Here is a 15,346-nt window from a genome sequence, read left to right as displayed (position 1 = left end):
CGCATACGCTATCTTCTTTGCTTCCACCTTCCCTTGAACTTCTCCATTCCACCACCAGTCCCCTAGATGCCGGCCATGGCTACCTGTCGAGACTCCCAACACTTCCCTTGCTACAACCCTATTACAACTAATTGTCCTATCCCATATAGACCAAGACAATCAATTATGTTATTGGTATAAAGTAATTTAATTATATTATTATTATTGTTATATTTTTAAATCCTAACAAATACAATACTATGTTATTTTTTTATTTTATCATTAAAATAATTGAAAAAGGAGAGCTTTTATAATTTTATAAAAAAATAGAAAATTAGAGTGCAAATAATTAAATATGATAAAATAAGGTATAAAGTTACAAAAATCGCATATATTAGGAGTGAAAATCGCGCCAATTACTCTAAAAGGTCACGTCAATCCACCTCTAATCGGAGCTGTGAAGTTATTATCTCCAAAATTAGGGCAAGGGTTTTCAATTCCAAGGAAATCAAACTAGGGTTTTGGATAATGGGAAGGTACAGAAGCCGTAGTCGGAGCCCTAGCAGAAGTTACAGTCCCGTAAGACGTAAACGCTACGACGAACCACGTGACCGGCGCCGAGACCGTCGCTCTCCGGGACCTTGTGGCCTTCTCGTTCGTAATATCTCCCTTAGGGCCAGGTATGAATCCCCTTTCCCAATTTTGTTTTTTTTTTCCTAGTGGGAGTGGTGTCCTGCCCTGCTTACGGGTTACTTTGCGGCTAGTGGTTTTTGCTTATCAGTTAACGTGGGTTTAATAAAACATGACACACCCGATTTTTGTACAGGTTAGATAGAGTAGTTTTCATTTCTATTGCATAAACTGCTTGCTTTCTCTCTCTCAGCAAATGTTGCTGCATGTTTTTTATAATTGTGGTGTCCGCCCAGCTTTCGGGCAACTCGATTTATTTTGACGGATACGAGTAACTCTCTCAACCAATGCTGAGACTGGAAGACTAACCTAGTGTTTTTTTGTCTGTGCTAAGTTAATCATTTTGTACCTTTTCTGCAGGCCGGAAGATCTTAGGGTCCCCTTTGAACGTTATGGTCCCATAAGAGATGTTTATCTGCCCAAGAATTACCATACTGGGTATGCTTTTGCCTTGATTATATGGATTCTCATTTTGTACTATATTTAGTAATTGATGGAAATGTTTCCCCTTTGTCCTGCTATTTGTTGATATCACTATGATCAATACCAACACAATTAAGCCTTGATACCTAGCTAGTTAGTATTGGCAGTATGAATCTTCACTATCTTACTATCCTTTTCGTATAAACCAGTGTTGTCAAAAGTAGAAAGCGCAAAAAAGCTCTAAGGGTCCATTGGGGATTTTAGCACAAAGCGCATATAAAACGTGAGCTTCAATGAAAAAAGGTTCAAAGGGGAAACAAATACAAATATATATGTTTAGTCCAATACTAATAATTAGAAGCATGAATGATAAATATATGAACAAAGAAATTGAAAAAAGTAATCACGATAAAGTGAAATATCAATTGTTTAGTGTTGCCTCTTCAAAGAGGCTCATTGGCAAAGGAAAGTATGTCTTATAACCTTGATGACGAGACTGAAGCGGGCATTAAGCGAGGCAAAGCGCTCAACATGTTTTTCGCCTTGCTTCTGGGCTTAAGCGCGCCTTTGACAACATTGATATAGACGTCTCATTCGAATATTCAATAAATAAAGGTTCGCTACACCTTTTATCTACATACAGATTTCGCACCACCATTAGAGAGTCTCCTCGCAAATATTTGACTAGGTGAGTTTATCAACAAGTTTAAGCTTTAATATCAACCAGTTAGCATCACTTGTTTCTAATTATCTCTTTTTGTGTGCTCTAGAATATACATTTTTTTGAGACAATTTAATTTCATGTAATTAGTTCAGTTCAATAGAACGTGGGTCTCCAAAACCCAATGTCGTATCCCACAGAGTGATTTTTTTCTTCTTAGATCTAATTAGAATAAAATAGATCCATTTAGTAACTTTCACAACAATCAGAATTTGACTTCCTGTGCCTCTGAATTAAAGAAAGGAGGAGGTCAATCAAAAATAAATGTTAATTAATCAAAGGTACAACTGATCACCACACCTATATTGTAAATATGAAGTTACGAATAATCCAACCAAAGTAATAGGAATTAAAGTCTACCTCAGTCCTCGTTCTCTTTTACATCTTAAACCAGCATGGTCTAACACATACAGGGGATGCATCTAAATATTTACATCATATCTGGCCAAATTGCAAGCAGCCTTCCCTCACTTTCATAAATTGACAAGTTTTACATTAACATTCTGCATATTGTAATCCTCCTTAACCGAGTTAAAGACCAAGCGACTTGCACACTATGCTTTTTTTAGAACAAAAAAAAAGCTCACTTTGATTTTCTCCAGAAGTAAAAAAGCGCCCACTATGATATTCTTTTGAGAAGAAAAAAGAAGCTCATGGTGATGTTTTATGTATTTCTTTTTTCTAATCTTATATGTAGGGAACCACGAGGATTTGGCTTTGTGAAGTTCCGTTATGCTGAAGATGCAGCTGAAGCAAAAGCACACTTAAACAGTACAGTTATTGGTGGTCGTGAAATTAGGATTGTTTTTGCAGAGGAGAATCGAAAGACCCCTCAAGAAATGCGCAAAGTTTTACGCACAAGGTGCAACATATATGTGGTTTGCTTCAATTTGCAACCATGTTGATTATCAATCTCTTTTCCAGCTCAAGTGTTATTCACCCACATCATTTAATCTAAGTTTACTACTACTTTTCCTGTTTAACTAGTGGACCTAGTGCTCGAGGTAGCTACAGGAGACACAGTCCACCAAGTCGCAGATATCACTGTCAGTTACAATTTCAACTCACTTCTTTAAAATAATTGTTTAGTTTCTTAACATTTAGTGTTAGAGTCAAGTATTTTTTTTCTTCGCTTAACATTAATGGTCTAGAATTTGCTATGGCAGCTTACTCGCGCTCGGCTTCCCCAGCAAGACGTGACTCAAGGTCTGTGTTTCATAACATAAGTTTTTCTTTGTTCTCTTATTGTTTGTTTGTCTCTAATGGGACAAAATCTAAGAAGAACATCTATTGGAATATGCGAAATGTGAAGCCTGTAGTCGTATTAGCAACAAATTTGTTGCCCTACTGTGCATAAGTTCAACTATCAAGACAAAGTCCGTTTTCCTACATTTAGAGATAAATATTGCCCTGAAGAGAGACTTTGTACATTGATCTGCTTGCGTCTATTGCAGTATCATGGTGCATGCACTTAGTCAAAACTTTTTTTTATAAATTGCAGTTGTTTGCGTTGTATAATAAGATGCTCTGTAATTGGGTGCTATTTATCTCTTCTTCTTTCTGTTATTTTGTAATGGTAATATACTCTTTTACATTTTGAACTTCCTTTTGGCATATATAGCTCCTAAGTTGGGTGTTTGTAGAAAGGATAGATGGTTGATAGAAGGCATCTCTTGTGACAGGGATGGGAACAACCTTCAGGATTTACCTGTTACCACACACATCCGTTAAAGGCTTATACACATTGGTGGATCTTACCCAATTTTGTACCATTTCCAAAAACTTAGTTGGTATCTGATGGTTTTATGCTTGTTTTTTCTCTTTGGTGGTTAGGAACCTAGGAGAGTGAAGTAGGATATTTTTATCTGCTAGAGTAGTGTTAGCATCACTATATCCACTTGAATTTTAGGAATTGATCCTTTCTCTAGTTATTTGTCTGTTATCTTATGTACTGGAATGCTGAGGCTTTCTCAGCCCCTTGAGTTGGAAGCTTGTTAGGCTCTTTGGCTTTCTAATTTTGTTGAGTACTCTTGTGAGATGCATTATTATCTTGAGATTATGTCAAATGTCTTGCAGGCATAATTTATCTATCCTGTAGATTTTTGAATGACATGGCTTTATTAATGCAGATGCTAAATTGAGAAAGAGACTTAAAGAATTCTGGACTAATAAAGACAATTGAGAAAAGGGACCATATCACCATAAAGTCAAAGACTCTTGCTCATGAAATGTGATGAATCTCCAGAAGTTTCAAATCACCATCATCAAAGTTCATGTGATTTTCCTTTTGTGGATTTTTTCTAGTAAGGATGAGCCTTCTACTGTACCACGGAGAACCAATTGAAGTGGTGTGGACATATTACAATCACAAAGACCTTCATTTGCTTATCTTAAAATTCATGTTTAATTTCTTAACATTGCATAATGTCCAGTTAGGGAGATAATTTAGAGCTTATAGTTGGCAAAAGAAATCATCTTCAAAGAGGCAAAGATTTTCGAAGCTTTTACTCATTTGACATTTGGTGAGAATACCCAAGGAAAGATATCTCGAGATTTTGAAAGTTGGGGCAAAGGAGAGCTTTGAAGTGATCAGATGCTGAAGAACTGTACCATATAGTGTGCTTAAACAGTGTCTGGATCAAACTGTAGTTTTTTCCAGACTATGAAATAAGGATACAGGTAAAGGTTGTGGTTTAGTAGATAAGATATTGAATGAATCTACCTTCGTGGTCCATTTTAAAAAAAATAAAAATTCTACCTTCGTGGTTTTGTTAAATGTCAATTTTATTTTGTGAGTAGTTATTGGTATTGTGAGTTGGTATAACAGTCATTTGAGAACCAGAGCTAGCTTTTACTTGTTTGTACTGTTTTCAACAGCAATATCTATTGCAAAAACTGCATTGCACTTATTATTAAGTGGCTTAGTTACTCGATGGTTCACAGGGACAGGGATCACGAGAATCATGATGATGATTACTACTCTCCAAGGAGATCCAGGTCAAAGTCTCGGTCTATTTCTCCAAGGGATGAAAGCAATTGTAGGTCGAAAGGAAGATCTTCAAGGCAATCAAGACCAATGTCAAGGTCAAATTCTCCACGCATTCAGAAAAAAGGCAGATTCAGCATGAGTCCAAGTGATAAGAGTCAGATTGCTCATGATGTGGACTCTGCCCCAAGGAGGCTCAAGAGTCCTGGAAGAAATGGAGATAGCTCAGCCAGATCTCGCTCTAGGTCCTACAGGTTTGTGAAGACTTTTGTGAAGCTTTGAATAAAAATGGCTGTAGACTGAACCCATGTCCTTTTGATATTTTGGTACTCTCTTACATTTGTTCCTCCTTCATATACACATACACCTAGCCTTTTACGTGGATCCGGAGGACCATTGTGGAAACACAATGATGCAGCAGCTCGAATCACACCCTTTTGGTGTAGAGAGTTGGTGGTTGAGCTATTGCCTCGACTTGACATTCAGTTTTTTGATCCATGTATGTTCTCTTGGATTCGATTGAAAGTGGCATACTGTTGCTGGTGACGGCGGTAGTAGGTGACTAGCGGTGTAAAGATTACAAAGCTTTGTCGAATTGTATTTTTGACCTTTTCCTTCTATAGATATGCTACTAACCTGGTTTCATTGGTGATCTCCCCTTAATTTAATTTGACTAAATTTCTCTTTTCCCCCCATTTGCAGTCCTTGACGGTTTGCTCATTGTTATCACCATCTGCTGATCTTTTTTGGAGGTCTTGGGAAAAGTATCTGCAATATCTTGGTCTAGATGATTGGACACATGCGAACTATAATAGATTACAACCTATAGTTACATCTGTTATGTTTGTGTTTTGTTTGTTTTTGTTTTATTTCACTCTAAACCGATGGACTATTGTAATATAGCAGAGTCGTGGGTTAACAATGGTTATTTTCTGTTTCTGTCATACCGGTTCTCTAACTCTTAAGTTACAATGCACTTGCAGCGATGTTGCTAGTTGTTCTCTTTCATCGTGTTCTAGTGATACTATGAGCCGTGTACTCCGTCTCTGCCATGTATGACCAGTTAAAAATAGTTAAACAAATGGATATGACAAGCTGACTTGATGGTGTTAAACATCCTGCACTCTTCATTCTTGATGACTGAAGAATTGAAACGTTATGTACAGGTTGAAGTTCTCAATATTAATCAAACCCCAACAAGAGATGCAAGGCTCAAGCTATAAAGGAACTTTACACGTTTAAGATTACTTTGGGGGTATGTAGCTTTTTATGGTGTACATTGATTAAAAGAAGTAATTTAGTATTATATATTGTTATACTAAACTAATATTGTAAAATATGTAATTTGCAACTGTCTTTATGATTACGTTTAATCCTATAACTTGTGAGGATATATTAGGGGAACTAATTGTATTTTTCAAATGAGCAGGAAAGACAATTTTGGCAGTTCAAACACCAATAAAGGAGCCAAGGGTTAAATGTTACGAAGAGTTTTACTTCATTATGTAACGCTGTGGATCTGTAATTTGACTGAGTTTGACATATACTGATTACTGATTATTTACACTATCGGGTTATCTTAAGGATATCCACAAGTAATTCTTTTTGAAGTGTGTGATTTGAAATTTTAAAAATAAAATATGTTGTCTCTACTAGGTTGCAACAATAAACAAAAAATGACTTGATAGTGTAAGAGGGATAATATATCTTAAACTCAATTTAATACAGTGTGACTTGGTAAATGAGAAAACAAAATGTAGATAACAAGTTACAATAACATATCTGGTTACCCCTATGAAATAGAAAAGTTGTTTCCTATAAGGTAAGGCCTGCAAGTTCGTTCCTTGAAGTATTTTCCTCTTAGTTTAAGCTCTTAGATGATATAATCCATCTAATCAAAAGGAAGAAAGGTCGTCGAAAACAAGTTGAGAATGTTAAAAATTTCAGTGAATCAGCACTGAAAGCGTAAACTTAGTAGTAAGAGCTGAGCTAAGAAAAGAAAAAGTAAGATACAAAAGTTAAGTTACGGATTCAGTAAAGCTTAATAACTAAAGTCAAAACCTTATATTTGTGTTAAAAATCCAGTTCTAAACATTTGAGGTGTTATTCTAAAATTTCGAATCTTGAATTCGCTTCTCTTAATACTTGAGATTGGAATCTACTAGTAAAAGTAATTTCTAAACCATCTTTGCCGCAACACTAAAAACTTTTCTCGTATTAAAGAGATTCAATAATTTATAGATATACAATTTTTTTTACTATATTTGCACAATATAAGTTTCCGACGAGGGGAATTCAATTGGATCCCCTTCCAAACACTTAGCTTTGCCCCTGATATTAAAGTTACAATCTGATGATCCAAAAAAATTTCTTCTGTCGTGCTCTTTAATTTACGTGTTAAAGTACAGTGATGATGTAAACAAAATTTAAAATCATCGACGTAATTTGGATCCAACGACTTAAAGAATATATTAGATCAACTTGTTGCTTTGACGTAACTTGGATCCAACAGCTTAAAGTAGGGGTGTTCAAGGGTCGGTTTGAATCAGTTTTTGATCAAAATTAAAATCAAAATCAAATATAATAGAGTATACATTTAGGTAGTTATCGATTTCGGTTTCGGTTAGATTTGGTTTGGTTATTAACCATACATGAAAATTAAAGAGGCGGTTCATTCAAAAGAGAAAAAAAAGAAGATAACAATTCATTCAAAAGAAATGAATTCTCTTTGTGTATTTTGGATCTTATAATTCTTATTCTACAACTCCAATTGTGTTTCACTTCCTCTTATATTGTTAGTTAATCTAATGTACTAAACAACATAAACTTACTAAATAATGCGTAAGCTACCGATATTGTTGCATAAATAAAAGATACATCATACCTTATTTTTTTTCATTAGAGTGTTGCATTTATCGCATAAAAAATTATTCATTAAAATGATACATTATGTATATATAATTATAATATGTATATATAATTATAATATATATATATATATATATATATATATATATATATAAATTATCGATTCAATTCGATTACTTCTTCAATTTTTTTTGAATAAAATATTAATTAGGTTGAAACCATAAATAAATAAAGCAGAAAATAAGTTACTATCATTACGCTTGGCCTTGACAAAGACATGACACTGATCAAAAAAATTCAATAATATTTTCCTAACACTAAGGGAATAATATATTAGTATCTATATGTTATTGTTAAATATCTCCCCACCTACCATTAACCATACACTTTACCAAATTATCAATTCAATCTTTTATCTTAAACATTTTCAAATCCCTAAATTAAATTTCAAACAATGGAAACAAGAATGAACTATGGCATTTCTAAAACTATCCTTTTTAACTTCTTTGATAATAGAGGCCTTGCTTTATCCATCAAACTCAAATCAATCTGGAATTATTAAACTTTTAAAAAGTAAGATCTGGTCAAAATGTGCTAGAAAATATTTTTTCTAGAAAACAAATTCCTTAAAACTGACGAAAATGACTTGAGTCCCTATGCAAAAAGATTTCATAAGTGATATTCTTAATATTGATTTTTAATGAATATAATTTTTGTTGATATAACACTTATTTTGAAACGGGGAAAATATATTTAAGGTTCAAAATAGTCATAAGGGACCATTTGGATTATTTTTTCCTCTACCATAAATTTAACTGCTTATGGCCTTATGGGATCAAATTGGAGTAGAGAAGATAGAGTTAAGTTGTTGTGCGTGTTATGGACGCGCTCTCGACAAAATAAATGGGGAAAAGAAATCTTATACCAAAAACACCCCTATTGGTATGGAAGAAAGAATTTTTTTTTTCATGTTTAGTAGTTTTTTGAGTTAATAGTTAAAATCATCCGTAAACTTGGAATACTTTATCAAATGCACATCTAAATTATGAGAATTCTTAATTATTCCCTCAAACAAAGATTCTTGGAACTATTTAGCTCCCTAAACTATGAAAAATCTTAATTACCCCATCAAACATGAATTTTTGGAATTATCTGTCCTCTAATATGCCACATGATTTAAAAAAATTACTTTGTTTCAATTTATATGACTAACTTTCCTTTTAAGTAAATTCCAAAAAGAAAAACACATTTTTATATTTAGTAATTTTTTTTTTTGAAATTATCTGCCCCCTAATATGCCACATGATTTTAAAAAATTACTCTGTTTCAATTTATATGACTCGCTTTCCTTTTAAGTAAATTCCAAAAAGAATAACACATTTTTATATTTAGTAAAAAAATTATTTTCGTTCCTATTTATATAATGTAGTTTGACTCGAAATGAAGCTTAAGAAAGATGTGGTCTAAAATAAGTCATAAATATTTGTTTGATAATAATTATTTCATTAGGGATAAAATAAAAATTTTAAAGTTAATTTTTTACTAAATATAAAAATGTGTTACTCCTTTTAGAATTTACTTAAAAGGAAACAACTCGTATAAATTGAAAGAGAGTAATTTTTTAAGATCATGTGACATATTAGAGGGCCAGATAATTTCAAAAATAATTTTTTTATTAAATATAAAAATGTGTTATTTTTTTTGAAATTTACTTAAAAAAAACGAGTCATATAAATTGAAACAAAGTAATTTTTTAAAATCACGTGGCATATTAGGAGATAGATAATTTCAAAAATTTATATTTAAGGGGGTAATTAAGACTGGGGTAAATAGTTCCAAATTTTTTTGTTTGAGGGGGTAATTAAGACTCATGATTTAGCTGTGCATTTGATAAAGTACGCCATATTTAAGGGTGATTTTAACTATTAACTCTATTTTTTTTTAGTGGAAAATAATTTATTTTATTTTTTTTAAGGAAAAAAACTTCCAAAAAACACGTTTTTATACTAGTGATATATTATACCCCAAACATCCAACACATTTAGCATCGTTATATGTGATTGTCAGCTGACAATTGAGGGAATTTATATATTGAAGATTCTTTTGCAAAATATTTATATATATATAGTGATGAAACAGATATATGACAAGATCTTAGCAAGATATATAAATTTACTAGAAACAGGATACTCGTGTTGTGCGCGATTCCAATAATATTATGCTAAATATTTAAAATGTAAATTTTTTTTAATAAAAAATTCATAATTTTGTTGGTTAAAAGGCAAAACTATTATCTAAAAGTTAAAATTCAAAAGAAGATAGTAAAACCTTTCAACCCATTCAAAATCAGTAATATATCTATCTATCTATATCTATATCTATATCTATATCTATATTATTAAAAAAGCATGAATATAAATGTTAATTGACCAAAATATCCACTAAAAGTTGATTTACTTATTTGCCCTTTTTAAGTTAAAATTTCCTCCATCTAAAAATTTACTAATGGATATAAATGTAATTTTGTACTACCACTAAACGAAACATATTTCTATTGGAGTAACTGGTAAAGTTGCTGCCATGTGACCAGGAGGTCACGGGTTCAAGCCTTGAAAACAGCCTCTGGCAGAAATGCAAGGTAAGGCTGCGTACAATAGACCCTTGTGGTCAGACCCTTCCCCGGATCCCGCGCATAGCGGAAACTTTAGTGTACCGGACTGCCCTTTATTATCCTATTAATACTAGGAGCTTAACATTTCAAGTAAACTATGAGTACGTAATTTTTACACATTTTATAATATTGATTGACCAAAATATTCATTAAATAGTGAACGACTTTTATAGCCTTAATGGGTAAATATTTAATAGTTATAACTTTAATTCATTTCAAAGTCCTACCTATTTGCATAATAATTAAATAACAATTATTTAAAGAAAATAGTAAATGACAATTTTGTTTATTGTAGAAAATAGTAAATGATAATTTTATCTATTATAAAGTCTTTCAATAAAGGGCAAACTATTCGATCAATAATTCAATGAGATACAACCTCCTATCATTAACCATTTTCCCTAAATTCAAGATGTCGAGACCTAACTTCTGGATCCCGGGTCAAATCGGGGTCGAATCTCAATTTGAGCATCGGATCCCGAGTCATAAATGGAGGTAAGATTCCAGGTGAGATGTTAGGGTTGGGTCTCAAGTTAGGTGTTAGAGTAAATTTTTGAGTTGGGTGTCGGAGTCAAGTTTCAAATCGAGAGTCGACGTCGGTTCCCAGGTCAAGTATCAAAGTTGGTCCTTAATCGATCATCGAAATCGAGTGTCGAGATCGAATCTCGATTCTAAAGTTTGATCACGTGGCCAGGACTTGATTCGGAAGTGGGTTCCCTAATTGAGAGTTGAAGTTAGGTCCTAGGTCAAAATTTAGAATCAAGTCCTAGGTCGAGAGTCGAAATTGGGAGCCAGGGTCAAATTCCAATTTGCAAGACAGGTCTAGGGTCTGATGTCGGGGTCGAGTCTTGGGCTGGTTCAGGAGTTAGAAGTCGGGGTCGGGTCTTGTGTCGGATGTCAGGGTCGGGAAGGGTCAGAACTCGATTCAAAAGTCGACTGTAGGATCAAATCACGGGTCGAAAGTCGGGTCCAGATTCGGGATTCGAATTGGGTCATACAACGAGAGTTGGTGTCCAAAGTTGAGTTCCAAATCAGTATCAGGTGTCAGGTGTCGAGGTTGGAGTTCGGGGACTAGTTTTGAGTCGGGTCCAGGATCAAATGTCGAGATCAAATCTCGGGGTCAGAAGTCGGGTCTCAAGTCGAGTACTGGACGAGTATTGGATTGGGTCCTTGGTCGGAAGTCGGGGTCGAGTCTGGTTTAGAATTTGAGTCCCGATTCAAGGGTCGGATATCAAGGTCGGATGTTAGGGTCGAGTCTCGAGTCAGGTGTCAGAATGGGACTCCCGATTAGTCATTAGGGTTCTTTTTGGTATGATAATTGATAGGGAGTAATGTGCAAAGCACGTTCATAGACTCTAATTATTATAAAAGCACGAATATAAATGTTGATTGATCAAAATATCCACTAAAAGTTTATTTACTTATTTGCGCTTTTAAGTTAAAATTTTCTCAATCTACAAAATTACTAATGGGTATAAATTTAATTTTGTACTAGGTTAAACAAAATATATTTCTATTAGGAATAAGTTTATTACAGGATACATATATCCTATTAATAGTACGAGCTTAACATTAAATCTATTTTAAGTAAACTATGAGTAGAAAATTTCTACACGTTTTATAATATTGGATGACCATAATATCCATTAAATATTGAACGTCTTTTATATCCTTAATGAGTAAATATTTAATAGTTATAATTTTAATTAATTTCAAAGTCCTATATATTTGCATAATAATTAAATAACAATTATCTAAAGAAAATAGTAAATGACACTTTTGTCTATTATAGAAAAATAGTAAATGATAATTTTATCTATTATAGAGTCTTCTAATAAAGGGCAAAATATTTGATCAACAATTCAATGAGATAAAGCCTCATGTCATTGACCTTTATTCCTAAATTCAAGATGATTCGAGATCCAACTCCTGGATCCGGGTCAGATTGGGGTCTAATCTCAATTTAAGCATTGGATCCCGAGTCAGAAATCGAGGCAAGATTTTGGGTGGGATATCAATGTTGGTTCCCGAGTTAGGTGTTAGTATGGGGTTTCGTATCAGGTGTCAGAGTCAGATTTCAAATCGAGAATCGACATCGGATCCCAGGTAAAGTATCATCGGGGATCCTTAATCGATCATCAGGGTCGAGTGTCAAGATCGAATCCCGGTTCAAAAGTTGGATCATGTTGGTCGGTTCCTGATTCGGAAGTCAGATCCCAAATCGAGAATGGGAGTCGGGTCCTAGGATGAATGTTGGAATCAAGTCTTAGGTCGGGAGTCGGGGTCGGGTATTGGGCCAGATTACGATTTGCAAGTCAGGTCCAAGGTTTGCTGTCGGGGTCGGATCTTTGGCAGGGTCAGGATTCGAAAGTTGGGATCGATTCTCATGTCGGATGTCAGGGTCGGGTGGGGTCAGATCTCGCCTCAAAAGTTAAGTGTAGGATCGAATCTCGGGTCGAAAGTCGGGTCCCGATTCAAGATTCGAATCGGGTCACAGATCAAGCGTTGGTGTCGAAAGTCGAGTTCTGTATTAGTGTCAGATGTCAGGTGTCGAGGTTGGAGGTTGGGGTCGAGTTTCGAGTCGGGTCTAGAATCGAATTTCAGGATCGAATCTTGAGTCGGAAGTTGAGTCCTGAGTCAAGTATTGGATCCGGTCTTGGGTCGGCTTCTGGGTCAGGAGTCAGGTTCGAGTCTTAATTCGAAAGTTGAGTTCCAATTCAGATGTCAGATATTGAGGTCGGAGTCGAGTCCCGAGTCGGGTGTCGAAATGGAACTCCGGACTAGTCATCAGAGTTCTCTTTGGTATGATAATTGATAGGGAGTAACGTGTAAGGCACGTTCATAACACTAGTACTATATTAAAAGTGTGAAGGTCCTTAATAATTTTGTTTGAACTTTTTGCTCTTTATTAAAAATATCTTCTTTAGACAAAATCATTTTTTTCACTATTTTCCTAAAAATATATATTCTTAAATTAAAGAGTCCTAAAATATATGGTAAAAAGTATTATGAGAAAATTAATAACTAAGGGATCCTAAAATATTATGATAAGAGAAAAGTATATTTTTAATTAAGAAATCCTAAATTTATTGTAATATTTGAGTTATCCTAAAACTAATTATATCCAAGATAATCTTTTGAGGTTAAAACAACGAGCAAAAACAAAGTTTAATAGAAAAATAAGTAGAAAACTTATTAGTAGTAAACTCTTAATATTATGAAAAAATGTAAGGTAAAATAAAAAAAATCATGACTTAAGAACGTCATAAAGAAAAGACCCAAACAAGGAAAATTTGGTAATGATGAACCTATAAATTTAGAATTAGAGTCCACTCTTTCAATTTGGGGCTCACTAAATTAAGGTTTATCACTTTTTTTTTCTCACTTTATTTAATTGTGACTTAAATTTGATTATGTCATTTAACTATTTTTTTTTATATATGATTCATTAATATTATAGTTGATCTTTAATTAAACTTATTTGTTGAATTGAAATACAACATTATAGGTCAATGTTGAATATTGATATGCAGAGCTTTTATTTGAATGATGAACCTATAAAATTAGGGTTACAGTCGACTCTCTCAATTTGGGATTACTAAATTAAACTTTTTGTTGAATTCGAAATATAGCGTCATAGTTAAGTGTTGAATCTTGATATGCAGAGCTTTTATGTGAATGATGAACCTATAAATTTAGGATTAGAGTCGACTCTTTCAATTTGGGGCCCACTAAATTAAGGTTTATAACTTTTTTTCTTGCTTTGTTTAATTGTGACTTATTTTGATTTTGTCATTTTATTATATTTTGATATATTATTCATTAATATTATAGTTTATCTTTAATTAAACTTATTTGTTGAATTGAAATACAACATTATACTTCAGTGTTGAATCTTGATATGCAGAACTTTTATTTGAATGATGAACCTATAAATTTAGGGTTATAGTCGACTCTCTCAATTTGGGGCTCACTAAATTAAGGATTATCATTTTCCTTTTTTTTTATTTTTTTTGTTTAATTGTGACTTAGTTTTGATTATGTTATTTAACTATATTTTGATAAATTATTCATTAGTATTATAGTTGGTCTTTAATTAAAAATATTTGTTGAATTCGAAATGCAACGTTATAGTTAAGTGTTGAATGTTGATATGCAAAACTTTTATTTGAATGATAAACCTATAAATTTAGGATTATAGTTGACTTTTTCAATTTGGGGTTCACTAATTATGTTTGAAGACGGAATAAATACGTCAATTCCGAAATATAAACGTTATACCTTTTCCTTTCAAATTCAATGTCACGACCCCAATCCATCGTGACTAGCACCCACAAACTTATTTCAGTGGGAGAACCATTTCTACAGCCCAGCTTATCAAACTTTAGGAGATAATAGTTAAAGACTTTCGAAAGCAGGAATAAACCAGAAATAATGCCGAGTTCCCATAAATTCAGCTAACCATGTTAATAACAACGAAATGCGGAAGTAAACACATCCTAGAAATTGAAAGTCATTGTACCAAAACTCTAACTAAAAGGTCTAGAACAGTAGTACAACTCCAAATAGAAACAAATAACTAAACAGGAACATTGTCTGAACATCTGAGTCCCGAAAGAAGGAATGAGATAAATAGAAAAGTCCACGACTGCATGACTGAATAGATCACCCTTCGACTTTGAACACCCTGTTAATCTTCCAACTGAGGTCTCTCTGCAACCGGCTGAATATGCTCTGTACTCAACAAAAAGGCAGAGCAAGAGTAGTATGAGTACACAAAACAACGGTGTATTGATAGGATCACGTGGTTAGCCAGTAAACGGATCATAGATAAGTAAATTTCAACACAATAGGCATATACACATATACAAAATAAGTCAACCACATCTCAATATCACAGCTCAATATCTTCTATATGCTACAAATTCACACAAGGGTCCTCTCAAGGGACCTACAAACAATCAACTTTTTGTCGGAACATGACACCCTATTCAAGTATGTGTCGGAA

At 33.6% G+C, this 15,346-nt stretch overlaps 1 protein-coding gene and 1 pseudogene across 2 annotated transcripts; both read left to right on the top strand.

Moving 5' to 3' along the window:
- Positions 1 to 387: 387 nt before the first annotated feature.
- LOC129887221 (serine/arginine-rich SC35-like splicing factor SCL28) lies at positions 388 to 6,376 on the top strand. Of its 2 annotated transcripts, XM_055962223.1 has the most exons (8): positions 388 to 659; positions 1,030 to 1,107; positions 2,511 to 2,675; positions 2,801 to 2,859; positions 2,980 to 3,019; positions 4,757 to 5,053; positions 5,966 to 6,054; positions 6,229 to 6,376. In XM_055962223.1, the coding sequence occupies exons 1-7, from the start codon at positions 508 to 510 to the stop codon at positions 6,039 to 6,041; spliced, it is 867 nt and encodes a 288-aa protein (XP_055818198.1). In that variant the 5' UTR covers positions 388 to 507; the 3' UTR covers positions 6,042 to 6,054; positions 6,229 to 6,376. The 2 variants fall into 2 exon arrangements, with proteins under 2 accessions (XP_055818198.1, XP_055818199.1); XM_055962224.1 differs by lacking the exons at positions 5,966 to 6,054; positions 6,229 to 6,376 and adding an exon at positions 5,502 to 5,743 and having other exon boundaries at positions 390 to 659.
- Positions 3,447 to 3,581, top strand: LOC129888158 (U6atac minor spliceosomal RNA; annotated as a pseudogene).
- Positions 6,377 to 15,346: the final 8,970 nt, after the last annotated feature.

This window comes from Solanum dulcamara, chromosome 4 (genome assembly GCF_947179165.1).
Source record: "Solanum dulcamara chromosome 4, daSolDulc1.2, whole genome shotgun sequence".
Lineage (NCBI taxonomy): Eukaryota > Viridiplantae > Streptophyta > Magnoliopsida > Solanales > Solanaceae > Solanum > Solanum dulcamara.
Note: the sequence above shows the minus strand (reverse complement) of the source record. Positions and strands in the feature narration are given on the sequence as shown.